This window comes from Hyperolius riggenbachi, chromosome 2 (assembly GCF_040937935.1).
Source record: "Hyperolius riggenbachi isolate aHypRig1 chromosome 2, aHypRig1.pri, whole genome shotgun sequence".
Taxonomy (NCBI): Eukaryota; Metazoa; Chordata; class Amphibia; order Anura; family Hyperoliidae; genus Hyperolius; species Hyperolius riggenbachi.
Genome location: NC_090647.1, coordinates 20,819,486 through 20,846,581, shown reverse-complemented (window position 1 = coordinate 20,846,581; position 27,096 = coordinate 20,819,486). Strand labels below are relative to the sequence as shown.

The following is a 27,096-nucleotide window of genomic DNA, read 5'->3' as shown; positions in this document are numbered from 1 at the left end:
CGCATGTTAGAGAATGTTCCAACGCAGACTAACGCACAGCAATACAAAGTCTGTGCGACACTCACAGTGCACACATTGCGTTGTGTGTAACGTGTAGCAATATTTAGAAAGTGCTGCATGCTGTGCGTTTCGCAATACATTTGCTGTGTTGTGTGTTGCACATGCTCAGTAAGAATTGTTTTTAAATGTAACATGCGCCGTTTGCGACGAAAACCGCGCACCAAGAGACACATAACATAGTACAAAATAACGTCCAATTTTATAACCTACATGCGCTGCGTTAGGGATTACGCATTAAACTGGAACTGGGAGGTATTCTGTGGCTGGGAGATATACGCAGCACCTGTGCAGCTGCAAAATCCTGCCTAAGGCCTGGTGCACACCAAAAACCGCTAGCAGATCCGCAAAATCCTGCCTCAGAGCTCGTTTCCACTAGAGCGAATCTGCATGCGTTTCCTGCATGCAGATTCGCTCAAACAATACTAGTGGATGGCGCCGTTTCCACTGGTCAGGAATTCTGTGCGGCTCGCTCTGCAGAAAAAATCTGCACAGCAGAGCCGTCAGAATTCGCACGCCGCACACCCGCACCCGAATCGTCGGTCATGTAACTAAATAGGAAAACCGCAAGCACTTGAGTCTTGCGGTTTTCCCGGCGTTTCCGCGCGCGATTTCGTTAAAAAACCCATGTCAATGCTTACCGGCATTAACATGGTTAAAATCGGGTTGTTACAATCGCGAACGATTCCGCGTGAAAATCCGCATGAAACCGTCAACAAATCCGCAACCGTATGCGGATTCGTTGACGCATTTTCCGCAAGCAAATCGCGCCGCACAAGTGGAAACGTACCCTCAATCACAATTTTCAGAACATATTAATTGCAGGCATTTTTTTTTTTTTTTTTGCTTGCACAGACATGCCGAGTATGAGTTGTAGTTTAATGTGCAGGAAACCAGGCCACATTCACACTGGACTTGGACCTAGTGGAAACCTGACCTAAAGGTTCTCACTAATGGTACAATTTTCAGGAAAGAATCACCCTGCGAAGGGATTGGCAGAAAATAACCCTCTTTGATGCCCCAAATCGACTGGGAAATATTCTATTGGTGATAGTTGGACAATTTAGTTAATGGGAAAAATGTTTTTATAATCAGTTGTGATGGATAAGGGGGGTACAGAGTGGTTTGCTGATGGTGAAATAATCGATGTATTATGTTTTGTTTCTGATCACATCTATCTGATCACTCGGGCGATTCTGCACTGAAAATTCTACCATTATAGTGGGTGCTTTAAGTCTTTTCTAGGCATTGGATTGGCCCAGTGCTACGCTGCATACAATTTGCATTTCATTTACATGCGATCTACAGTTATCAGCTTCACATTGACCATCTATGTAGTGTGGCATATCCAGAGATCTGCATAAAAATATGTCTAATGGGTGGCAACAATGTACATCCCACCCCTGGGTAATATCTGGCTACTGAGAGGATTGCTACAAAGTCTCACAGGATTTACAGTGTAGTGATTTCTGATGTGACAGTGTGGTTATCCTTGTAGAGATGGGGCATATAATGCTCAGTATATCCATAGTGTAGTCCCGGTGTACAGCGTGCAGGCCATGCTCCCAGCCGCTACTCACAGTCTTTATAATAAGCAGTGGTGGAGGGGGGCTGCAATTAATAAGCCACATCCTGCACAGCTGTAGTGATTTATGCTCAGTGCTGCCCTCTGCAGGTGGTTACTGGGAACACCTCCCGGCCTCATTCTTTCTTAGCTTTCTGGACTCTCTTTGGTTTGCGGTTCATTTGGCTCCAGACCTCGGCATTCACTCTGTCTTGCTTGGTGACGGCGCTGAAGTCAAAAGTCTTGAGCTGTGGCAAGACAGACAGCACATAGGACCTGCAGGGACAGAAGTGTGTTATGCCAAGACATCACTGGTCACACAATACAGCACAGTACACTGCTGTGGGATCTGTATGGCGGAGGGACAGTGCCCAGGGCAGGCAGCACATGGGACCTGCAGGGACAGAAGTGTGTTATGGCAAGACATCACTGGTCACACAATACAGCACAGTACACTGCTGCGGGATCTGTATGGCGGAGGGACAGTGCCCAGGGCAGGGCAGCACATGGGACCTGCAGGGACAGAAGTGTGTTATGGCAAGACGTCACTGCGTACACAATACAGCACACTACACTGCTGCGGGATCTGTATGGCAGAGGGACAGTGCCCAGGGCAGGGCAGGTAGCACATGGGACCTGCAGGGACAGAAGTGTGTTATGGGAAGACGTCACTGCGTACACAATACAGCACAGTACACTGCTGTGGGATCTGTATGGCGGAGGGACAGTGCCCAGGGCAGGCAGCACATGGGACCTGCAGGGACAGAAGTGTGTTATGGCAAGACATCACTGGTCACACAATACAGCACAGTACACTGCTGTGGGATCTGTATGGCGGAGGGACAGTGCCCAGGGCAGGGCAGCACATGGGACCTGCAGGGACAGAAGTGTGTTATGGCAAGACATCACTGCGTACACAATACAGCACACTACACTGCTGCGGGATCTGTATGGCGGAGGGACAGTGCCCAGGGCAGGGCAGGTAGCACATGGGACCTGCAGGGACAGAAGTGTGTTATGGGAAGACGTCACTGCGTACACAATACAGCACAGTACACTGCTGTGGGATCTGTATGGCGGAGGGACAGTGCCCAGGGCAGGCAGCACATGGGACCTGCAGGGACAGAAGTGTGTTATGGCAAGACATCACTGGTCACACACTACAGCACAGTACACTGCTGCGGGATCTGTATGGCGGAGGGACAGTGCCCAGGGCAGGGCAGGCAGCACACGGGACCTGCAGGGACAGAAATGTGTTATGCCAAGACATCACTGGTCACACAATACAGAACACTACACTGCTACGGGATCTGTATGGAGGAGGGACAGTGCCCAGGGCAGGCAGCACATGGGACCTGCAGGGACAGAAGTGTGTTATGGCAAGATGTCACTGGTCACACAATACAGCACACTACACTGCTACAGGATCTGTATGGAGGAGGGACAGTACGCAGGGCAGGCAGTACATGGGACCTGCAGGGACAGAAGTGTGTTATGGCAAGACGTCACTGGTCTTACAATACTGCACACTACACTGCTGGGGGATCTGTATGGAGGAGGGACAGTGCCCAGGGCAGGCAGCACATGGGACCTGCAGGGACAGAAGTGTGTTATGGCAAGACGTCACAGCGTACACAATACAGCACAGTACAAGGCTGTGGGATCTGTATGGTGGAGGGACAGTGCCCAGGGCAGGCAGCACATTGGACCTGCAGGAGCCGAAGTGTGTTATGGCAAGACGTCACTGCGTACACAATACCGCACACTACACTACTGCGGGATCTGTATGGAGGAGGGACAGTGCCCAGGGCAGGGCAGGCAGCAAATGGGACCTGCAGGGACAGAAGTGTGTTATGGCAAGATATCACTGGTCACTCAATACAGCACAGTACAAGGCTGTGGGATCTGTATGGCGGAGGGACAGTGCCCAGGGCAGGGCAAGCAGCACACAGGACCTGCAGGGACAGACGTGTGTTATGGCAAGACATCACTGCGTACACAATATAGCATAGTACAAGGCTGTGGGATCTGTATGGCAGAGGGACAGTGCCCAGGGCAGAACAGGTAGCACATGGGACCTGCAGGGACAGAAGTGTGTTATGGCAAGACGTCACTGGTCACACAATACAGCACACTACACTGCTGCGGGATCTGTATGGCAGAGGGACAGTGCCCAGGGCAGGGCAGGTAGCACATGGGACCTGCAGGGACAGAAGTGTGTTATGGCAAGACGTCACTGCGTACACAATACAGCACAGTACAGGGCTGTGGGATCTGTATGGAGGAGGGACAGTGCCCAGGGCAGGGCAGGCAGCACATAGGACCTGCAGGGACAGAAGTGTGTTATGGCAAGACATTACTGGTCAAACAATACAGCACACTACACTGCTGTGGGATCTGTATGGCGGAGGGACAGTGCCCAGGGCAGGGCAGGCAGCACATGGGACCTGCAGGGACAGAAGTGTGTTATGGCAAGACGTCACTGGTCACACAATACAGCACACTACACTGCTGCGGGATCTGTATGGCAGAGGGACAGTGCCCAGGGCAGGGCAGGTAGCACATGGGACCTGCAGGGACAGAAGTGTGTTATGGCAAGATATCACTGGTCACACAATACAGCACACTACACTGCTGCAGGATCTGTATGGAGGAGGGACAGTGGGCAGGGCAGGCAGCACATGGGACCTGCAGGGACAGAAGTGTTATGGCAAGACGTCACTGCATACACAATACAGCACAGTACACTGCTGCGGGATCTGTATGGAGGAGGGACAGTGCCCAGGGCAGGGCAGGCAGCACATGGGACCTGCAGGGACAGAAGTGTGTTATGGCAAGACGTCACTGCGTACACAATACAGCACAGTACACTGCTGCGGGATCTGTATGGCAGAGGGACAGTGCCCAGGACAGGGCAAGCAGCACATGGGACCTGCAGGGACAGAAGTGTGTTATGGCAAGACGTCACTGCGTACACAATACAGCACAGTACAAGGCTGTGGGATCTGTATGGTGGAGGGACAGTGCCCAGGGCAGGGCAGGCAGCACATGGGACCTGCAGGGGCAGAAGTGTGTTATGGCAAGACGTCACTGCGTACACAATACAGCACAGTACAAGGCTGTGGGATCTGTATGGCGGAGGGACAGTGCCCAGGGCAGGCAGCACATGGGACCTGCAGGGACAGAAGTGTGTTATGGCAAGACGTCACTGCGTACACAATACAGCACAGTACACTGCTGTGGGATCTGTATGGCAGAGGGACAGTGCCCAGGGCAGGGCAGGCGGCACATGGGACCTGCAGGGACAGAAGTGTGTTATGGCAAGACGTCACTGCGTACACAATACAGCACAGTGCAAGGCTGTGGGATCTGTATGGTGGAGAGACAGTGCCCAGGGCAGGGCAGGCAGCACATGGGACCTGCAGGGGCAGAAGTGTGTTATGGCAAGATATCACTGGTCACACAATACAGCACACTACACTGCTGCGGGATCTGTATGGAGGAGGGACAGTGCCCAGGGCAGGGCAGGCAGCACATGGGACCTGCAGGGACAGAAGTGTGTTATGGCAAGACGTCACTGTGTACACAATACAGCACAGTGCAAGGCTGTGGGATCTGTATGGTGGAGGGACAGTGCCCAGGGCAGGGCAGGCAGCACATGGGACCTGCAGGGGCAGAAGTGTGTTATGGCAAGATGTCACTGCGTACACAATACCGCACACTACACTGCTGCGGGATCTGTATGGAGGAGGGACAGTGCCCAGGGCAGGGCAGGCAGCACATGGGACCTGCAGGGACAGAAGTGTGTTATGGCAAGATATCACTGGTCACACAATACAGCACAGTACAAGGCTGTGGGATCTGTATGGCGGAGGGACAGTGCCCAGGGCAGGCAGCACATGGGACCTGCAGGGGCAGAAGTGTGTTATGGCAAGACGTCACTGCGTACACAATACAGCACACTACACTGCTGCGGGATCTGTATGGCAGAGGGACAGTGCCCAGGGCAGGGCAGGTAGCACATGGGACCTGCAGGGACAGAAGTGTGTTATGGCAAGATATCACTGGTCACACAATACAGCACACTACACTGCTGCGGGATCTGTATGGAGGAGGGACAGTGCCCAGGGCAGGGCAGGCAGCACATGGGACCTGCAGGGACAGAAGTGTGTTATGGCAAGACGTCACTGCGTACACAATACAGCACACTACACTGCTGCGGGATCTGTATGGTGGAGGGACAGTGCCCAGGGCAGGGCAGGCAGCACATGGGACCTGCAGGGACAGAAGTGTGTTATGGCAAGAAGTCACTGCGTACACAATACAGCACAGTACAAGGCTGTGGGATCTGTATGGCGGAGGGACAGTGCCCAGGGCAGGCAGCACATGGGACCTGCAGGGACAGAAGTGTGTTATGGCAAGACGTCACTGCGTACACAATACAGCACAGTACAGGGCTGTGGGATCTGTATGGAGGAGGGACAGTGCCCAGGGCAGGGCAGGCAGCACATAGGACCTGCAGGGACAGAAGTGTGTTATGGCAAGACATTACTGGTCAAACAATACAGCACACTACACTGCTGTGGGATCTGTATGGCGGAGGGACAGTGCCCAGGGCAGGGCAGGCAGCACATGGGACCTGCAGGGACAGAAGTGTGTTATGGGAAGACGTCACTGCGTACACAATACAGCACAGTACACTGCTGCGGGATCTGTATGGAGGAGGGACAGTGCCCAGGGCAGGGCAGACAGCACATAGGACCTGCAGGGACAGAAGTGTGTTATGGCAAGACGTCACTGCGTACACAATACAGCACACTACACTGCTGTGGGATCTGTATAGAGGAGGGACGGTGCCCAGGGCAGGGCAGACAGCACATCGGACCTGTAGGGACAGAAGTGTGTTATGGCAAGACGTCACTGCGTACACAATACAGCACACTACACTGCTGTGGGATCTGTATAGAGGAGGGACGGTGCCTAGGGCAGGGCAGGCAGCACATCGGACCTGTAGGGACAGAAGTGTGTTATGGCAAGACGTCACTGCGTACACAATACAGCACACTACACTGCTGCGGGATCTGTATGGTGGAGGGACAGTGCCCAGGGCAGGGCAGGCAGCACATGGGACCTGCAGGGACAAAAGTGTGTTATGGCAAGACGTCACTGCGTACACAATACAGCCCAGTACAAGGCTGTGGGATCTGTATGGAGGAGGGATAGTGCCCAGGGCAGGGCAGGCAGCACATGGGACCTGCAGGGACAGAAGTGTGTTATGGCAAGACATCACTGCGTACACAATACAGCACACTACACTGCTGCGGGATCTGTATGGTGGAGGGACAGTGCCCAGGGCAGGGCAGGCAGCACATGGGACCTGCAGGGACAGAAGTGTGTTATGGCAAGACGTCACTGCGTACACAATACAGCACAGTACAAGGCTGTGGGATCTGTATGGCGGAGGGACAGTGCCCAGGGCAGGCAGCACATGGGACCTGCAGGGACAGAAGTGTGTTATGGCAAGACGTCACTGCGTACACAATACAGCACAGTACAGGGCTGTGGGATCTGTATGGAGGAGGGACAGTGCCCAGGGCAGGGCAGGCAGCACATAGGACCTGCAGGGACAGAAGTGTGTTATGGCAAGACATTACTGGTCACACAATACAGCATACTACACTGCTGTGGGATCTGTATGGCGGAGGGACAGTGCCCAGGGCAGGGCAGGCAGCACATGGGACCTGCAGGGACAGAAGTGTGTTATGGCAAGACGTCACTGCGTACACAATACAGCACAGTACAAGGCTGTGGGATCTGTATGGAGGAGGGACAGTGCCCAGGGCAGGCAGCACATGGGACCTGCAGGGACAGAAGTGTGTTATGGCAAGACATCACTGCGTACACTATACAGCACAGTACACTGCTGCGGGATCTGTATGGCAGAGGGACAGTGCCCAGGGCAGGGCAGGCAGCACATGGGACCTGCAGGGACAGAAGTGTGTTATGGCAAGACGTCACTGCGTACACAATATAGCACAGTACAAGGCTGTGGGATCTGTATGGTGGAGGAAAAGTGCCCAGGGCAGGGCAGGCAGCACATGGGACCTGCAGGGGCAGAAGTGTGTTATGGCAAGACGTCACTGCGTACACAATACCGCACACTACACTGCTGCGGGATCTGTATGGAGGAGGGACAGTGCCCAGGGCAGGGCAGGCAGCACATGGGACCTGCAGGGACAGAAGTGTGTTATGGCAAGATATCACTGGTCACACAATACAGCACAGTACAAGGCTGTGGGATCTGTATGGCGAAGGGACAGTGCCCAGGGCAGGCAGCACATGGGATCTGCAGGGACAGAAGTGTGTTATGGCAAGACGTCACTGGTCACACAATACAGCACACTACACTGCTGCGGGATCTGTATGGCAGAGGGACAGTGCCCAGGGCAGGGCAGGCAGCAAATGGGACCTGCAGGGACAGAAGTGTGTTATGGCAAGACGTCACTGCGTACACAATACAGCACACTACACTGCTGCGGGATCTGTATGGAGGAGGGACAGTGCCCAGGGCAGGGCAGGCAGCACATGGGACCTGCAGGGACAGAAGTGTGTTATGGCAAGAGATCACTGGTCACACAATACAGCACAGTACAAGGCTGTGGGATCTGTATGGCGGAGGGACAGTGCCCAGGGCAGGCAGCACATGGGACCTGCAGGGGCAGAAGTGTGTTATGGCAAGACGTCACTGCGTACACAATACAGCACACTACACTGCTGCGGGATCTGTATGGCAGAGGGACAGTGCCCAGGGCAGGTCAGGTAGCACATGGGACCTGCAGGGACAGAAGTGTGTTATGGCAAAACGTCACTGGTCACACAATACAGCACACTACACTGCTGCGGGATCTGTATGGCAGAGGGACAGTGCCCAGGGCAGGGCAGGTAGCACATGGGACCTGCAGGGACAGAAGTGTGTTATGGCAAGATATCACTGGTCACACAATACAGCACACTACACTGCTGCGGGATCTGTATGGAGGAGGGACAGTGCCCAGGGCAGGGCAGGCAGCACATGGGACCTGCAGGGACAGAAGTGTGTTATGGGAAGACGTCACTGCGTACACAATACAGCACAGTACACTGCTGCGGGATCTGTATGGAGGAGGGACAGTGCCCAGGGCAGGACAGACAGCACATAGGACCTGCAGGGACAGAAGTGTGTTATGGCAAGACGTCACTGCGTACACAATACAGCACACTACACTGCTGTGGGATCTGTATAGAGGAGGGACGGTGCCCAGGGCAGGGCAGACAGCACATAGGACCTGCAGGGACAGAATTGTGTTATGGAAAGACGTCACTGCGTTCACAATACAGCACACTACACTGCTGTGGGATCTGTATAGAGGAGGGACGGTGCCCAGGGCAGGGCAGACAGCACATCGGACCTGTAGGGACAGAAGTGTGTTATGGAAAGACGTCACTGCGTACACAATACAGCACACTACACTGCTGTGGGATCTGTATAGAGGAGGGACGGTGCCTAGGGCAGGGCAGACAGCACATAGGACCTGTAGGGACAGAAGTGTGTTATGGCAAGACGTCACTGCGTACACAATACAGCACACTACACTGCTGCGGGATCTGTATGGTGGAGGGACAGTGCCCAGGGCAGGGCAGGCAGCACATGGGTCCTGCAGGGACAGAAGTGTGTTATGGCAAGACGTCACTGCGTACACAATACAGCACACTACACTGCTGCGGGATCTGTATGGTGGAGGGACAGTGCCCAGGGCAGGGCAGGCAGCACATGGGACCTGCAGGGACAAAAGTGTGTTATGGCAAGACGTCACTGCGTACACAATACAGTTAGTACAAGGCTGTGGGATCTGTATGGAGGAGGGATAGTGCCCAGGGCAGGGCAGGCAGTACATGGGACCTGCAGGGACAGAAGTGTGTTATGGCAAGACGTCACTGCGTACACAATACAGCACACTACACTGCTGCGGGATCTGTATGGTGGAGGGACAGTGCCCAGGGCAGGGCAGGCAGCACATGGGACCTGCAGGGACAGAAGTGTGTTATGGCAAGACGTCACTGTGTACACAATACAGCACACTACACTGCTGCGGGATCTGTATGGTGGAGGGACAGTGCCCAGGGCAGGGCAGGCAGCACATGGGACCTGCAGGGACAAAAGTGTGTTATGGCAAGACGTCACTGCGTACACAATACAGCACACTACACTGCTGCGGGATCTGTATGGTGGAGGGACAGTGCCCAGGGCAGGGCAGGCAGCACATGGGACCTGCAGGGACAGAAGTGTGTTATGGCAAGACGTCACTGCGTACACAATACAGCACAGTACAAGGCTGCGGGATCTGTATGGCGGAGGAACAGTGCCCAGGGCAGGGCAGCACATGGGACCTGCAGGGACAGAAGTGTGTTATGGCAAGACGTCACTGCGTACACAATACGGCACAGTACAAGGCTGCGGGATCTGTATGGAGGAGGGGCAGTGCCCAGGGCAGGGCAGACAGCACATAGGACCTGCAGGGACAGAAGTGTGTTATGGGAAGACGTCACTGCGTACACAATACAGCACAGTACACTGCTGCGGGATCTGTATGGCAGAGGGACAGTGCCCAGGGCAGGGCAGGTAGCACATGGGACCTGCAGGGACAGAAGTGTGTTATGGCAAGATATCACTGGTCACACAATACAGCACACTACACTGCTGCGGGATCTGTATAGTGGAGGGACAGTGCCCAGGGCAGGGCAGGCAGCACATGGGACCTGCAGGGACAAAAGTGTGTTATGGCAAGACGTCACTGCGTACACAATACAGCCCAGTACAAGGCTGTGGGATCTGTATGGAGGAGGGATAGTGCCCAGGGCAGGGCAGGCAGCACATGGGACCTGCAGGGACAGAAGTGTGTTATGGCAAGACGTCACTGCGTACACAATACAGCACACTACACTGCTGCGGGATCTGTATGGTGGAGGGACAGTGCCCAGGGCAGGGCAGGCAGCACATGGGACCTGCAGGGACAGAAGTGTGTTATGGCAAGACGTCACTGCGTACACAATACAGCACACTACACTGCTGCGGGATCTGTATGGAGGAGGGACAGTGCCCAGGGCAGGGCAGGCAGCACATGGGACCTGCAGGGACAGAAGTGTGTTATGGCAAGACGTCACTGCGTACACAATACAGCACAGTACAAGGCTGCGGGATCTGTATGGCGGAGGGACAGTGCCCAGGGCAGGGCAGCACATGGGACCTGCAGGGACAGAAGTGTGTTATGGCAAGACGTCACTGCGTACACAATACGGCACAGTACAAGGCTGCGGGATCTGTATGGAGGAGGGGCAGTGCCCAGGGCAGGGCAGACAGCACATAGGACCTGCAGGGACAGAAGTGTGTTATGGGAAGACGTCACTGCGTACACAATACAGCACAGTACACTGCTGCGGGATCTGTATGGCAGAGGGACAGTGCCCAGGGCAGGGCAGGTAGCACATGGGACCTGCAGGGACAGAAGTGTGTTATGGCAAGATATCACTGGTCACACAATACAGCACACTACACTGCTGCGGGATCTGTATGGAGGAGGGACAGTGCCCAGGGCAGGGCAGGCAGCACATGGGACCTGCAGGGACAGAAGTGTGTTATGGCAAGACGTCACTGAGTACACAATACAGCACACTACACTGCTGCGGGATCTGTATGGCGGAGGGACAGTGCCCAGGGCAGGGCAGCACATGGGACCTGCAGGGACAGAAGTGTGTTATGGCAAGACGTCACTGCGTACACAATACGGCACAGTACAAGGCTGCGGGATCTGTATGGAGGAGGGGCAGTGCCCAGGGCAGGGCAGACAGCACATAGGACCTGCAGGGACAGAAGTGTGTTATGGGAAGACGTCACTGCGTACACAATACAGCACAGTACAAGGCTGTGGGATCTGTATGGTGGTGGGATAGTGTTCAGAGCTACTTCAGCAGAAAGGTCCATTTTGTTAATTGTTTTGAACTTATCCAGTACTGTCTTTAACCCTTTAGCAGCCAATTTATTTAGAGGCTTGCAAGTGCTCCAGGCCAATTTACTTTTCATTTATTTGTTACATTTCCCTGCTTCTAATTAGTACTGCTGTAATGTGTATTTATGGCCACTTGTCACTAGGGGGCAGTGTGAGACAATAGCAGGGGACTTCTGCTTTCAGTTTCTATATTTTCTGCTTGTAGAGCGAGAACAAAGCATTTCAAGAATTTACAGCACAACAAGTTCTGCTGACTGGTGTCAAAAGCAGCACACTTATCTCATATGAGACTGTGGCCTAGAACCCACTAGGAGCACCTTCTAAGCGCTTTGTGATTTAAAAAAGCTCTTGTTAATGTAATGCTATGGGGTGGGATCCCACTTCAGCAATGTGATTGTATAATAATCCCCCATAGCATTGCATTAGCAAGAGCTTTACAAATCACCAGTGCTTAGAAAAGGCTGCTAGTGGGTTTGAGCCCTGAAGCTGCTAATAATGGGTTAAAGCAAATATGTACCCACCTACAATAAAACGTTAGATACTTGCAGGGCTGTGGAGTCGGTACAAAAATCATCCAACTCCAACACCGACTCCTCGGGTTATGAACCAACCAACATCAACTCCACAGCCCCTGGATACTTGCCTACAGTGGGATGCGAAAGTTTGGGCAACCTTGTTAATTGTCATGATTTTCCCGAATAAATCGTTGGTTGTTACGATAAAAGTTAAATGTCAGTTAAATATATCATATAGGAGACACACACAGTGATATTTGAGAAGTGAAATTAAGTTTATTGCATTTACAGTAAGTGCGCAATAATTGTTTAGATAAAATTAGGCAGGTGCATAAATGTGGGCACTGTTGTCATTTTATTGATTCCTAAACCCCTAGAACTAATTATTGGAACTCAAATTGGCTTGGTAAGCTCAGTGACCCCTGACCTACATACACAGGTGAATCCAATTATGAGAAAGAGTATTTAAGGGAGTCAATAGTAAGTTTCCCTCCTCTTATTTTTCTCTGAAAAGTAGCAACATGGGGGTCTCAAAACAACTCTCAAATGACCTGAAGACAAAGATTGTTCACCATCATGGTTTAGGGGAAGGATACAGAAAGCTGTTTCAGAGATTTCAGCTGTCTGTTTCCACAGTTAGGAACATATTGAGGAAATGGAAGACCACAGGCTCAGTTCAAGTTAAAGGACAACTGAAGAGTTATATGGAGGCTGCCATGTTTATTTCTTTTTAAGCAATACCAGTTGCCTGGCAGCCCTGCTGATCCTCTGCCTCTAATACTTTCAGCCATAGACCCTGAACAAGCATGCAGCAGATCAGGTGTTTCTGACATTATTGTCAGATCTGACGGATTAGCTGCATGCTTGTTTCTGGTGTAATTTAGACACTTCTGCAGCCAAACAGACCAGCAGGGCTGCCAGGCAACTGGTATTGTTTAAAAGGAAATAAACATGGGAGCCTCCATATCCCTCTAACTTCAGTTGCCCTTTAAGGCTTGAAGTGGCAGACCAAGAAAAATCTCAGATAAACAGAAGCGACGAATGGTGAGAAAAGTCAGAGTCAACCCACAGACCAGCACCGCAGACCTACAACATCATCTTGCTGCAGATGAAGTCACTGTGCATCGTTCAACCATTCGGCGCACTTTACACAAGGAGATGCTGTATGCGAGAGTGATGCAGAGGAAGCCTTTTTTCCGCCCACAGCACAAACCAAGCCGAATGAGGTATGCTAAAGCACATTTGGACAAGCCAGCTTCATTTTGGAATAAGGTGCTGTGGACTGATGAAACTAAAATTGAGTTATTTGGGCATAACAAGGGGTGTTCTGCATGGAGGAAAAACAACACAGCATTCCTAGAAAAACACCTGCTACCTACAGTAAAATATAGTGGTGGCTCCATCATGCTGTGGGGCTGTGTGGCCAGTGCAGAGACTGAGAATCTTGTCAAAGTTGAGGGTCACATGGATTCCACTCAGTATCAGCAGAATCTGGAGACCAATATCCAGGAATCAGTGACAAAGCTATAGCTGCGCCGGGGCTGGATCTTTCAACAAGACAACGACCCTAAACACTGCTCAAAATCCACTATGGCATTCATGCAGAGGAACAAGTACAACGTTCTGGAATGGCCACCTCAGTCCCCAGACCTGAATATAATTGAAAATCTGTGCTGTGAGTTAAAGAGAGCTGTTCATGCTCGGAAGCCATCAAACCTGAATGAACTAGAGATGTTTTGTACAGAGGAATTTTCCAAAATACCTTCAACCAGAATCCAGACTCTCATTGGAACCTACAGGAAACATTTAGAGGCTGTAATTTCTGCAAAAGGAGGATCTACTAAATATTGATGTCATTTCTTTTTTGTGGTGCCCAAATGTATGTATCTGCCTAATTTTGTTTAAACAATTATTCATAGCAAAGAAATGAACAGCGCTACTTAAAAACAGATGAGTGCTTACCTGCAAAAAAGTGGGATTCAAATACACAATGAGCATACACATGACCTGTCTACCACTTGGAGGATGTTAGTTTCACTAACAAATTTGCAATTTGTTAGGTACTTGTCCCTCCCACTGTCGAAGAAGTCTTTCCTCCATGGGAGGGGACCTAACACTAACTAAATTCTACCTATGCATATGCATAGCCTGGGCGCGCTACCAGTAAAATTGAGAATTGCGCAAAAAAAGTGGGATCAGCGCATCACCAGGCCGCCTCTGAATGGGCTCAGCTCAGAGATGCGCTGAGCCCCCCCCCAGAAACTGCAAACGCACCTTGAACCCAAACAGAGGCTCTGCATATACACCAAAGGAAAACTATTAAGTGGGAGCAGCTGACCAGAAATAAATCAATCAAACATAGCAAAGAAATGAACAGCGCTACTTAAAAACAGATGAGTGCTTACCTGCAAAAAAGTGCACACCCCACTCATGGGATTCAAATACACAATGAGCAATAGTTTTCCTTTGGTGTATATGCAGAGCCTATAGGCGGCCTGGTGATGCGCTGATCCCACTTTTTTTGCGCAATTCTCAATTTTACTGGTAGCGCGCCCAGGCTATGCATATGCATAGGTAGAATTTAGTTAGTGTTAGGTCCCCTCCCATGGAGGAAAGACTTCTTCGACAGTGGGAGGGACGAGTACCTAACAAATTGCAAGCTGTTAGTGAAACTAACATCCTCCAAGTGGTAGACAGGTCATGTGTATGCTCATTGTGTATTTGAATCCCATGAGTGGGGTGTGCACTTTTTTGCAGGTAAGCACTCATCTGTTTTTAAGTAGCGCTGTTCATTTCTTTGCTATGTTTGATTGATTTATTTCTGGTCAGCTGCTCCCACTTAATAGTTTTCCTTTGGTGTATATGCAGAGCCTCTGTTTGGTTCAAGGTGCGTTTGCAGTTTCTGGGGGGGCTCAGCGCATCTCTGAGCTGGGGCCATTCAGAGGCGGCCTGGTGATGCGCTCATCCCACTTTTTTTGCGCAATTTAAACAATTATTGCACACTTTCTGTAAATCCAATAAACTTCATTTCACTTCTCACATATCACTGTGTGTGTCTCCTATATGTTATATTTAACTGACATTTTTCATTGTAACAACCAACGATTTATACAGAAAAATCATGACGATTAACAAGGTTGCCCAAACTTCCGCATCCCACTGTATATAGATGGAAGTCTCTGGATCCCACAAAGCCTTCCTGGTCCTCTCTCCATGTCCTCGTTACAGCGCTGTCCTCTTTTCCAATTTGCCGGTTCGGGAGTTCTCAGAAGGCTACAGAAATACTTGAGTGCAGTACAGACCGGCTCGTCATAGGAGGCACTCAGGGACGCCAGTATTTCTGAAGCCTTCACCTGAAGGCATACTTGACCAATTGGTCGAATACATTTTACCGGGGACATCGGTGGAGCCCTCCCTCTATGCAGGTGCGTACGATTTTTTTTCAGTTTGGCTTCAGTTTTACTGTAAAGACACCTGAAGTGAGAGTGATATGGAGGCTGCCATATTTATTTCTGTTTAAACAATGCACATTGCCTGGCTGTCCTGCTGATCCTCTGCCTCTAATCCTTTAAGCCATAGCCCCTGAACAAGCATGCAGACTCCACTCTGAGTGGATTAGCTGCATGCTTGTTTCAGGTTTGTGATTCAGACACTACAAGTGCCAAATAGCTCAGCAGGGCTGCCAGGGAACTGGTATTGTTTAAAAGGAAATAAATATGGCCATATAAATATCTCCATATCCCTCGCACCTTAGGTGTTCTGTAAAGTTAAGGGTATATGAAGTGATCAGATGTTGGAACTTGTTGAAAGAGAAGGGACATTGCTGTAATGGAGTGACTGGAGATGTAGTGGGGGTAATACTGGAAGTAGGGGCATTACTGGAGGAATTGAAGGTGTGACTGTGGTTATGGTGGGAGGTGTGATGGAGATGTGGGGAAGGAGTGACTGGAAGTCAAATCTGATATCTCTGTATCCTCGTGTGACAGCTTTACGCACATGGTCTGATCATTGTTCTGTGGTGCCCTTACTGTGTATACTGTATACTGTACACCAGCTCTGATATCTCTGCATCCCTGTGTGACAGCTTTACTCACATGACTTGTAGATCAGGTGTGATCATTGCTCAGTGCTGTCCTTCCTGTTTCTGTCTATACTGCATACACTGTACATCAGCTCTGATATCTCTGCACCCCTGTGTGACAGCTTTACTCACATGACTTGTAGATCAGCTCTGATCATTGCTCTGTGCTGTCCTTCCTGTTCCTGTCTATACTGTTTACAATGCACACTAGCTGTGATATCTCTGCATCCCTGTGTGACAGCTTCACTCCCATGACTTGTAGATCAGGTCTGATCATTGCTCTAGGCTATTCGGTTCCTGCGATTGCCTCATCAGTGTACAGACAGGAACAGGAAGTGATACAAAGTGAGCCATGAATAGACCTGATTATAGAACACAGATATGTGAGTAAATCTGTCACACAGGGATGGTCAGTTTGTAGGGAGAGGCGGGGGACGGTGGCAGACTGCAGAGACATGAGAGCTGCAGCACACTGCTGGGGCACGCGTATATACATAAAACGCAGTCTGGAGGACCTTGTCTCCTTGCAGCAGAGCAAATGCAATAATGCATTATAATGCCATTACCGTTTAGAGAATAAATGGGGGTTGATTTAAAGTGAACCTGAGATGAAAGATTTAAAACAATTAATACTTACCTGGGGCCATCCCCATGTACTCTGGTGGCTTCTGCAATCACTCCTGGTAAAAAGGCGGCAGTCGGGCTGCTCTGCGTATGTGTGGCCTGGCTGCACGCGCCCCCATCGTGCTTCTGTGGCTGGCAGCGTTCTGCGTTGGTATGCAGCCACCTGGGAGGACGCTAGGGAGCCAATAAAGCACATGGGACTGGAGGAAGCCCCAGGTAAGTATCAATTTTTTAGATCCTTAGTCTCAGGTACACTTTAATATATACTTGTTGTAAGTTCATTTATCCTGGGTGGACAAGCAAATGGGAGATGTATTTGGAATACATGTGAATGATCCCAGTTTTGTGGTGAGAGTGAGGGGTGGAGCTCACCTGTACGCTTTCTCGCCCTCGATCGGGTTACCGTGGAGAGTCAGGCTCTTCAGTTTGGGCAGGGCGGCGAGTTTATCCACTTCTGTCAGGCGGCTGATGCTGTTACCATGGAGATTCAGTACAGCAAGATGGCGGAATGTAGTCAGGGCCTGTCCAATGAGAAGTCCAGAACCATCAATAACAGGTTATAAAGCAATAAGCAGCAGCAGTCACAGTCACTTACCCACCCGAGTCCCAGAGGGCGTAGACACGAGTGTCCACATAGCAGTCTGAACATCCAGACAACACGTCAAACATGCGGTCACACGTGGCATGTGTGTAATCATGAATGGGGCAATATGGGACTCATCAGGAGTGATGGACGTACACCATGCTCCGCCCACTAACATATAGGCCAGTATGTAGATACATAATCTCACACCCAAAAGGCCTATTCTAATACATTTAGCCATAGACCCTGCATGCAGCAGATCAGGTGTTTCTGACTGAAGTCTGACTGGAATAGCTGCATGTTTCCGAATTGGGAGTCAGACACTACTGATGCCAGAAAAATGAGCAGGGCTGCCAGGCAATCTGCACTGTTTAAAGTGTACCCAAGGAAATTTGCGATATGATGATATAAACACGTGTATGTACAATACAACACATTAATAACCAGGCTGTTTTACTCGTTTTATTTTGCTGCCTGAAATAGTTAATTTCTAAGCATGGAAGTGACAGCTTCTGTCTTGTCGGTAGCTTGTTGGGAATATAGTAAACGACACTGGTAAGCAAAGTACAGCCATAAAGGTTTCCCTGGCAGGATGCAACTTCAGCGGGCAGGGAGAGATAAAATACCTGAAATATTTACCTTTTTTTCTAACTCTGGGACACTTAATAGGCTGCTACTGATTGCTTATTACCTGTATTGTGTTGTCGGTCACCCCTGTTATCATTGTCTGTAGTCTTATGTATTGTGCAGCACTGTGTAATATGTTAGTGCTATATAAATCCAGTGAATAATAATAGTAATAATAGAGACAGCAAAACATACGACCTACTTTGTAAAAATGTTTAACCACTTTACCCCCCGCGGTACAAATTTCTCCGTCCCTTTTTCCCCCCCTAAAAAACCAAAGGACGGAGAAATGCGTACCTCCCGCCGCTCGTGCGCGGGCTCCCGCCGCTCGTGCACGCCGCCGCCCGCTCGCCTGGAGATCAATGAACGGGAAAATCCATTCCTGTTCGTTGATCTAAGCCCCGCAATGATCTGCTGCTTCTATGAGAAACAGCGCGATCATTGTGATTTGCCCAGCCTCGTAGTGCTTCCTGTAAGCGTCCTTCCGGACGCTTACAGGTCGCATGTAAACAAACTCACTGTGGCCATCTTGTGTCCAAATAGTAAAACTACACCCTAAAGCATTTTACATATACAAATACATTCGTTTTACACAATAAATTAACTCATTACCTCCCACACTCCCCAATTTTTTATTTTTTTTGTAATAAAAAAAAAAAAAATACAATAAAAAAAAAAACATAAATAGTTACCTTAGGGACTGAACTTTTTAAATATTTATGTCAAGAGGGTATAACACTGTTACTTTATAAACTACGGGCTTGTAATTAGGGATGGACGCAAAACTGAAAAAAATGCACCTTTATTTCCGAATAAAATATTGGCGCCAAACATTGTGATAGGGACATAATGTAAACGGTTTTATAACCGGGACAAATGGGCAAATACATTTCATGAGTTTTAATTACAGTAGCATGCATTATTTAAAAACTATAATGGCCGAAAACTGAAAAATAATAATTTTTTCCCACTTTTTTTCCTATTTTCCTATTAAAACACATTTAGAATAAAATAATTCTTGGCATAATGTCCCACCTAAAGAAAGCCTAATTGGTGGCGAAAAAAACAAGATATAGTTCATTTCATTGTGATAAGTAATAATAAAGTTCTAGATGAATGAATGGAAGGAGCGCTGAAAGGTGAAAATTGCTCTGGTGTTCAAGGGGTAAAACCCCTCAGTGGTGAAGTGGTTAAATATAAAAGAAAACAACCTGGGATACTTTAAAAAGTCACTTTTAGAAATAGGAGGTAAATATAATTGTTTATCTCACCTGAGGTTCACTTTAAAAGGGAATAACGAGTGTGTGTGTGTGTACAGTGTGTGTGTGTGTGGTGTGTGTGTACAGTGTGTGTGTACAGTGTGTGTGTACAGTGTGTGTGTGTGTGGTGTGTGTGTGGGGTGTGTGTGTGTGTGTGTGTGTGTGTGTGTGTGTGTACAGTGTGTGTGTGTGTGTGTGTGTGTGTGTGTGTGTGTGTGTGTGTGTGTGTGTGTGTGTGTGTGTGGTGTGTGTGTGTGTGTGTGTGTGTGTGTGTGTGGGGTGTGTGGGGTGTGTGTGGTGTGTGTGTGTGTGTGTGTGTGTGTGTGTACAGTGTGTGTGTGTGTGTGTGTGTGTGTGTGTGTGTGTGTGTGTGTGTACAGTGTGTGTGTGTGTCTGTGTGTGTGTGTGTACAGTGTGTGTGTGTGGTGTGTGTGTGTGTGTGGGGTGTGTGTGTGTGTGTGTGTGTGGGGTGTGTGTGGTGTGTGTGTGTGTGTGTGTGTGTGTACAGTGTGTGTGTGTGTGTGTGTGTGTGTGTGTGTGTGTGTACAGTGTGTGTGTACAGTGTGTGTGTGTGTGGTGTGTGTGTTGATTTATAACGCTACAGCATTCTGTGGTGCTGTACAAAGTAAGTAACAAACACATGATGAATAAAATGTATAACAATTTGCAAGATGCAAAAAGGTTAGAGCCCTTCTAAACCCCTTTTCACTTTCACCTTCAGAGGGTTGGACTATGAGCTGCAAGGGAAGCTGTTTCCCCCTATAAGAACCCATCTTAAAGGACAACTGTAGAAAGAGCAATATGGAGGCTGCCATATTTATTTCCTTTTAAGCAATACCAGTTGCCTGGCTGTCCTGCTAATCCTCTGCCTCTAATACTTTCAGGCATAGTCCCTGAACAAGCATGCAGCAGATCAGATGTTTCTGACATTATTGTCAGATATGACAAGATTAGCTGCATGCTTGTTTCTGGTGTAATTCAGACACTGCTGCAGCCAAATAGATCAGCAGGGCTGCCAGTATTGTTTAACAGGAAATAAATATGTCAGCCTCCATATTCTTCTCACTGCAGTTGTCCTTTAATTCCAGGTCCGTAATAACTACCATATAATGGCAGAGAGCATACCCACAGGTATATAAACACTCACTTACAGAGTCAATGTAGGGCAGGTCGTTGAAGGACAGGTCTATCCAGGAGAGATGGGCTGGGTCGCTGAACAGCTGCTCCACCACGTTTCTGAAGCCATGGAGATCCGTTAAGGTGTTGTTGTTTAGTCGCAGTGCCTGGCTGAGCAGCTTCCCATCCTCACTGCGCTTCAAGGGCTTTGTGCCCTCTCGGGGCTCTTCTTGTAGGACGTCTGCAGGGGGCAGCAGAGAGCGTTACTGATCACTATCTCAGGGAACCGCCATTTATAACAGACTCTGCTCACTAGCTGTGTATTGCAGTGCTCACTGGGGCACATTTATCAGAGCAGTTACCAGTGACTATGTCCTACCTATTTAACTGAAGTGAGAAGTATATGGAGGCTGCCATATTTATTTCCTTTTAAGCAATACCAGTTACCTGGCAGCCCTGCCAGTGTTGCCAACTCATCCCTTTAATTGCTGACACATCTAAGTTAAACAGGTTCTGGGGCTATTTGCACATAATCAGTGCCTTAACTGCATCTACCTAGCCACAAAACCTGTATAATTTATATGTGTCAGTAATTAAAGGGATCAGTTGGCAACACTGAGCCCTGCTGATCTAGGACAGCCAGGCAACTGGTATTGCTTAAAAGGAAATAAATATGGCAGCCTCCATATCCCTCTGACTACAGTTGTCCTTTATTCACAATTGGAAAGGGAAGTAGTAATCTGCATGTGTTCTGAGAGTGAATTATCTATACAAAAAATAAGAAGACTTTTGCGCTAGTTTTGCATGAATTTCCAGTAATGTCGTACTCAGTGAAAAGCTGCTGTAGAAACAAGAAGTGGTGAGACTTGTGAACAGCCACCACATTGCAGGACTGGACTGTCAGCGTATGCTGTGTGTGCTGCTTTACTCTGCACATGATGGGTGTGAGTCACTCTGCCTTGTACAGCCCGGTCAGCAGCTATACAGCACTGTACAATCAGACAGGCATATTCCTCTATGCAAGCAGAACTATCCGTATGGATTGACATTGTTCAGTCCACCCTACCCTGCTCACACTGCTGCTACTTAGGCGTTAACCACCCTGGCGTTCTGATTAAATCGCCAGAGTGGCTGCGGGAGGGTTTTTTTTAAATAAAAAAAAAACTATTTCATGCAGCCAACTGAAAGTTGGCTGCATGAAAGCCCACTAGAGGGCGCTCCGGAGGCGATCTTCCGATCGCCTCCGGCGCCCATAATAAACAAGGAAGGCCGCAATGAGCGGCCTTCCTTGTTTTGCTTATATCGTCGCCATAGCGACGAGCGGAGTGACGTCATCGACGTCAGCCGACGTCCTGACGTCAGCCGCCTCCGATCCAGCCCTTAGCGCTGGCCGGAACTTTTTGTTCCGGCTGCGCAGGGCTCAGGCGGCTAGGGGGGCCCTCTTTCGCCGCTGCTCGCGGCGAATCGCCGCAGAGCGGCGGCGATCAGGCAGCACACGCGGCTGGCAAAGTGCCGGCTGCGTGTGCTGCACTTTATTTGATAAAAATCGGCCCAGCAGGGCCTGAGCGGCGACCTCCGGCGGTGTTGGATGAGCTGAGCTCGTCCAGACCGCTCAGGTGGTTAAAATACTATTGTGAGTCTCCCTTTTCTCCATAAAAGTGGTCTTGAATACAAAGTTCTTTGCCTTCAGTTAAAGGAGTACTGTAGGGGGTTGGGGGAAAAAGAGTTGAACTTACCCGGGGCTTCTAATGGTCCCCCGCAGACATCCTGTGCCCGCGCAGCCACTCACCGATGCTCCGGCCCCGCCTCCAGTTCACTTCTGGAATTTCTGACTTTAAAGTCAGAAAACCACTGCGCCTGCGTTGCCGTGTCCTCGATCCCGCTGATGTCATCAAGAGCGCACAGCGCAGGCCCAGTATGGTCTGTGTCTGCGCAGTACACTCCTGGTGACATCAGCGGGATTGAGGACATGGCAACGCAGGCGCAGTGGTTTTCTGACTTTAAAGTCAGAAATTCCAGAAGTGAACTGGAGGCGGGGCCGGAGCATCAGTGAGTGGCTGGGTCAACACAGGATGTCTGCGGGGGACCATTAGAAGCCCCGGGTAAGTTCAGCTCATTTTCCCCCGACCCCCCTACAGTATCCCTTTAAAGTCTGAAAACCACTGCACCTGCATTGCCATGTCCTCGCTCCCGCTGATGTCACCAGGAGTGTATTGCACAGGCCCAGTATGATTAAAGTCTAAAATTGCAGAAGTGAACCGGAGGCGGGGCCAGAGCATCGGTGAGCGGCTGCGCGGGCACAGGATGTCTGCGGGGGACCATTAGAAGCCCCGGGTAAGTTCAACTCATTTTCTCCGACCCCCTTACAGTATCCCTTTAAAGAGAACCCGAAGTTGGGTTCTGACAATGCTATCTGCACACAGAGGCTGGGTCAGCTTATATTGCCCAACCTCTGTTGCTATCTCCATCCCCCCTAAGTTCCCCCTGCGCTCTGCTGTCCCCCATAAATCACAGCCCCGCTGTCTCAGCGGGCTGTGTTTATCTATGTATTGTCAGTCTCGCCGCTCCCCCGCCTCCTGCATAGCTCTGGTCCCCACCTGCGTCCCTTCCCTCCCCGCTGATTGGAGGGAAGGGACGCGGGCGGGACCGTAGCTATTCAGGAGGCGGGGGAGCGGCGAGAGTGACAGCTGCAGGTCTAAACACAGCCCGCTGCGTGTCGACAGCGCGGCTGTGATTTATGGGGGATAGCAGAGCACAGGGGGAACTTAGGGGGAAACTGTATAACAACAGAGGCTGGGCAGTATAGGCAGACTCAGCCTCTGTGTGCAGATAGCATTGTCAGAACCCCACCTCGGGTTCTCTTTAAGCACACTAATAATAATTACCAGTGTGTCCCCGCCTGCTGTATTGCTGGCACAGTAACTATGCATTAGTTGTCATGAGATGCATACCTGCCTTGCTTTCATCTGTTATATTATACATTAGGTAGGCCAGAAACCCACTAGGAGCAATTTCTAATCGCTAGTGATTTGTAAAGCTCTTGCTAATGCAATACTATGGGGGATTTTTATAAAATCACATGGCTCCAGTGGGATCACACCCATAGCATTACATCAGCAAGAGCTTTTCACATCACAAAGCGCTCAGAAAGTCGCTCCTAGTGGGTTTCTGGCCGTAGGATGTTTTCACAAACGTGACATATTACCTTCCATGGAATTAATACATTTGAAAGCCAGATCAACCGGGGGGCTCAGCACACAATCGTTATCTATACGTTTACTCATCTCGCCGATCTGTAGAGACAGATGGAAATATTTCTGACATTATATGAAGCTGATATATGCTGATTATTATACTCTTCCTGTATTGCACTAATAATAATATGGTGGGACATTAGACTATGACAGGATTAGATTGTGAGCTCCTCTGGGGACAGTCAGTGACATGACTATGTACTCTGTAAAGTGCTGCAGGAGATGACAGTGCTATATAAATACATAATAATAATATGGTAGGACATTAGACTATGACTATGGTAGGATTAGATTGTGAGCTCCTCTGAGGACAGTCAGTGACATGACTATGTTCTCTGTAATGTGCTGCAGAAGATGTCAGTGCTATATAAATACATAATAACAATACGGTAGGACATTAGTCTATGACCATGGTAGGATTAGATTGTGAGCTCCTCTGAGGACAGTCAGTGACATGACTATGTACTCTGTAATGTGCTGCAGAAGATGTCAGTGCCATATAAATACATCTAATAATATGGTAGGACATTAGACTAGGACTATGGTAGGATTAGAGTGTGAGCTCCTCTGAGGACAGTCAGTGACATGACTATGTACTCTGTACAGTGCTGCAGAAGATGTCAGTGCTATATAAATACACAATAATATGGTAGGACATTAGACTATGACTATGGTAGGATTAGATTGTGAGCTCCTCTGAGGACAGTCAGTGACATGACTATGTACTCTGTAATGTGCTGCAGAAGATGTCAGTGCCATATAAATACATCTAATAATATGGTAGGACATTAGACTATGACTATGGTAGGATTAGAGTGTGAGCTCCTCTGAGGACAGTCAGTGACATGACTATGTACTCTGTACAGTGCTGCAGAAGATGTCAGTGCTATATAAATACACAATAATATGGTAGGACATTAGACTATGACTATGGTAGGATTAGATTGTGAGCTCTTCTGAGGACAGTCAGTGACATGACTATGTACTCTGTACAGTGCTGCAGAAGATGTCAGTGCTATATAAATGCATAATAATAATATGGTAAGACATTAGACTATGACTATGGTAGGATTGGAGTGTGAGCTCCTCTGAGGACAGTCAGTGACATGACTATGTACTCTGTACAGTGCTGCAGAAGATGTCAGTGCTATATAAATACACAATAATATGGTAGGACATTAGACTATGACTATGGTAGGATTAGATTGTGAGCTCTTCTGAGGACAGTCAGTGACATGACTGTACACTGTAATGTGCTGCAGAAGATGTCAGAGCTATATAAATACATAATAATAATAATATGGTAGGACATTAGACTATGACTATGGTAGGATTAGATTGTGAGCTCCTCTGAGGACAGTCAGTGACATGACTATGTACTCTGTACAGTGCTGCAGAAGATGTCAGTGCTATATAAATACACAATAATATGGTAGGACATTAGACTATGACTATGGTAGGATTAGAGTGTGAGCTCTTCTGAGGACAGTCAGTGACATGACTATGTACACTGTAATGTGCTGCAGAAGATGTCAGAGCTATATACTTCCTATATAATACACCTATTATTACTATAAACACACCCCCTACATGACAAGCCTGCAGTAATACATACATGATCCCCCGATTACACTGGATGTGGACGCAGCAGACACGCTGCTCTAGCAGTGCAGCCATATATTACATACAGTATAGCGGCGTACCACGTGATTCCCGTACCGGGGCGAGCAGTGCTCAGTTATATTCAGCTGCGGCTCCCGGGCTACCTCTCTGCGCGCTCCCGGGAGAACTACACACACTCGTCTCCATGGCAACGGTATACAGAGCGCGTCACATGTCTGTGCCAGGGCGGAAGTGACGTACCAGTGAGGATTCCTCGCGGGACGCACGTGTACCTATTCTCTGCAACTTGTGGGAACTTCTGTATCATCAGTGCTGTGATCACTGCATGCTGCCATGCCCCCTGACATCATTCTTATTGTTATTTATGCCATTATTATAGCTGTGGTCCTGTTCCTGTTATCATTTTTATAATATGTTTTACAGTTTTATAAACTGTTGTTTAAATTGTGGTTTATTCACTAGTAATCAGTCAATGATTATATTGGTTAATATGGCTGTTTTGGTGGCCATCTCTATTATTTTTTCTGATTCTAATTATTACTATTATTTTTAATATTAATGATTAGTATTATTACAAATACCATGGTCACATGACGCCAATCCCTTGCTCTACTGCATACCAATAAAATTGAGACTCCTCTTCAAGATTAGTAAGAAGTTTTGAATCAGAATGATACCATTTTGGCTCACTTAAAAATATATAAGAGCAAGCTTTCGGCTATTGAGCCTTTGTCAGCTGGAAAGCCGAAAGCTTGCTCTTATATATATTTTAGTGAGCCAATAAACAGTATTATCCTGATTTAAAACCTCTTGCTTTTACTGATGGCTAACACAGTACAATATCCTGCTGCTACTCTTCTAAGGCCTCATTTCCATTTTAAAGCTGTGGGCAAGGAAGGTGGGCACCACGACAAACAGCTCTGAGTTGTTCCACATTTCTCCTGATGTAGTTGCAATTCCATTCAACATAGTGAATGAGATTTCATCACAAACACACCATTGCCAAAATGCATACACATGCAACCATGCATTGTGTTGCCGCAGTGAATCGCAGTGCATGGATGGAAACATCAGCCAGTCTATGTATATTCTGATGTTCCTGTAGACCGCATTGCGTTTCCGAAAATGAAGCTTCCTATAGCTCCATGTATCTCCAGCCATTGTATTCCTCCAGTATCTCTCTATAGCACCATGTATCTCCAGCCATCATGTGTCTCTAGTATATCTATAGCTCCATGTATCTCTAGCCATTATGTGTCTCCAGTATCTCTGTATAGCTCCATGTATCTCCAGTCAATGTTTCCTCCAGTATCTCTCTATAGCACCATGTATCTCCAGCGATCATGTGTCTCCAGTATAACTATAGCTCCAAGTATCTCTAGCTATTATTTGTCTCCAGTATCTCTCTATAGCCCCATGTATCTCCAGCCATCATGTGTCTCCAGTATATATATAGCTCCATGTATCTCTAGCCATTGTGTGTCTCTCCAGTAAATCTCTATAGCACCTTGTATCTCCAGCCATCGTGTGTCTCCAGTATCTCTCTATAGCTCCATGTATCCCCAGCCATTATGTGCCTCCAGTATCTCTCTATAGCACCATGTATCTCCAGCCATTGTGTGCCTCCAGTATCTCTCTATAGCACCATGTATCCCCAGCCATTGTGTGCCTCCAGTATCTCTCTATAGCACCATGTATCTCCAGCCATCATTTGTCTCCAGTATATCTATAGCTCCATGTATCTCTAGCC

At 48.8% G+C, this 27,096-nt stretch overlaps 1 protein-coding gene across 3 annotated transcripts; it reads right to left on the bottom strand.

Annotated features, from left to right (window-relative positions):
- Nucleotides 1-917: 917 nt before the first annotated feature.
- Nucleotides 918-25,551, bottom strand: LRRC51 (leucine rich repeat containing 51). Of its 3 annotated transcripts, none has more exons than XM_068266548.1 (5): nucleotides 25,443-25,551; nucleotides 23,675-23,762; nucleotides 20,505-20,710; nucleotides 17,257-17,405; nucleotides 918-1,897 (listed from the first exon to the last, which is right to left on the bottom strand). In XM_068266548.1, exons 2-5 carry the CDS (start codon nucleotides 23,751-23,753, stop codon nucleotides 1,759-1,761), a joined length of 573 nt encoding a protein of 190 aa, XP_068122649.1. In that variant the 5' UTR covers nucleotides 23,754-23,762; nucleotides 25,443-25,551; the 3' UTR covers nucleotides 918-1,758. The 3 variants fall into 3 exon arrangements, with proteins under 3 accessions (XP_068122649.1, XP_068122648.1, XP_068122650.1); XM_068266547.1 differs by having other exon boundaries at nucleotides 25,427-25,549; XM_068266549.1 differs by lacking the exon at nucleotides 25,443-25,551 and adding an exon at nucleotides 25,339-25,420.
- Nucleotides 25,552-27,096: the final 1,545 nt, after the last annotated feature.

Excerpts from the sequence above, each read along its gene's own strand:
- LRRC51 (XM_068266548.1), bottom strand. The coding sequence starts at position 23,753 with ATGAGTAAACGTATAGATAACGATTGTGTGCTGAGCCCCCCGGTTGAT. Across the intron at positions 20,711-23,674 it reads ATGTATTAATTCCATGGAAG|ACGTCCTACAAGAAGAGCCC; the intron begins GTAATATGTCAC and ends TGCCCCCTGCAG. Across the intron at positions 1,898-17,256 it reads GAGGGCGAGAAAGCGTACAG|GTCCTATGTGCTGTCTGTCT; the intron begins GTGAGCTCCACC and ends CTGTCCCTGCAG.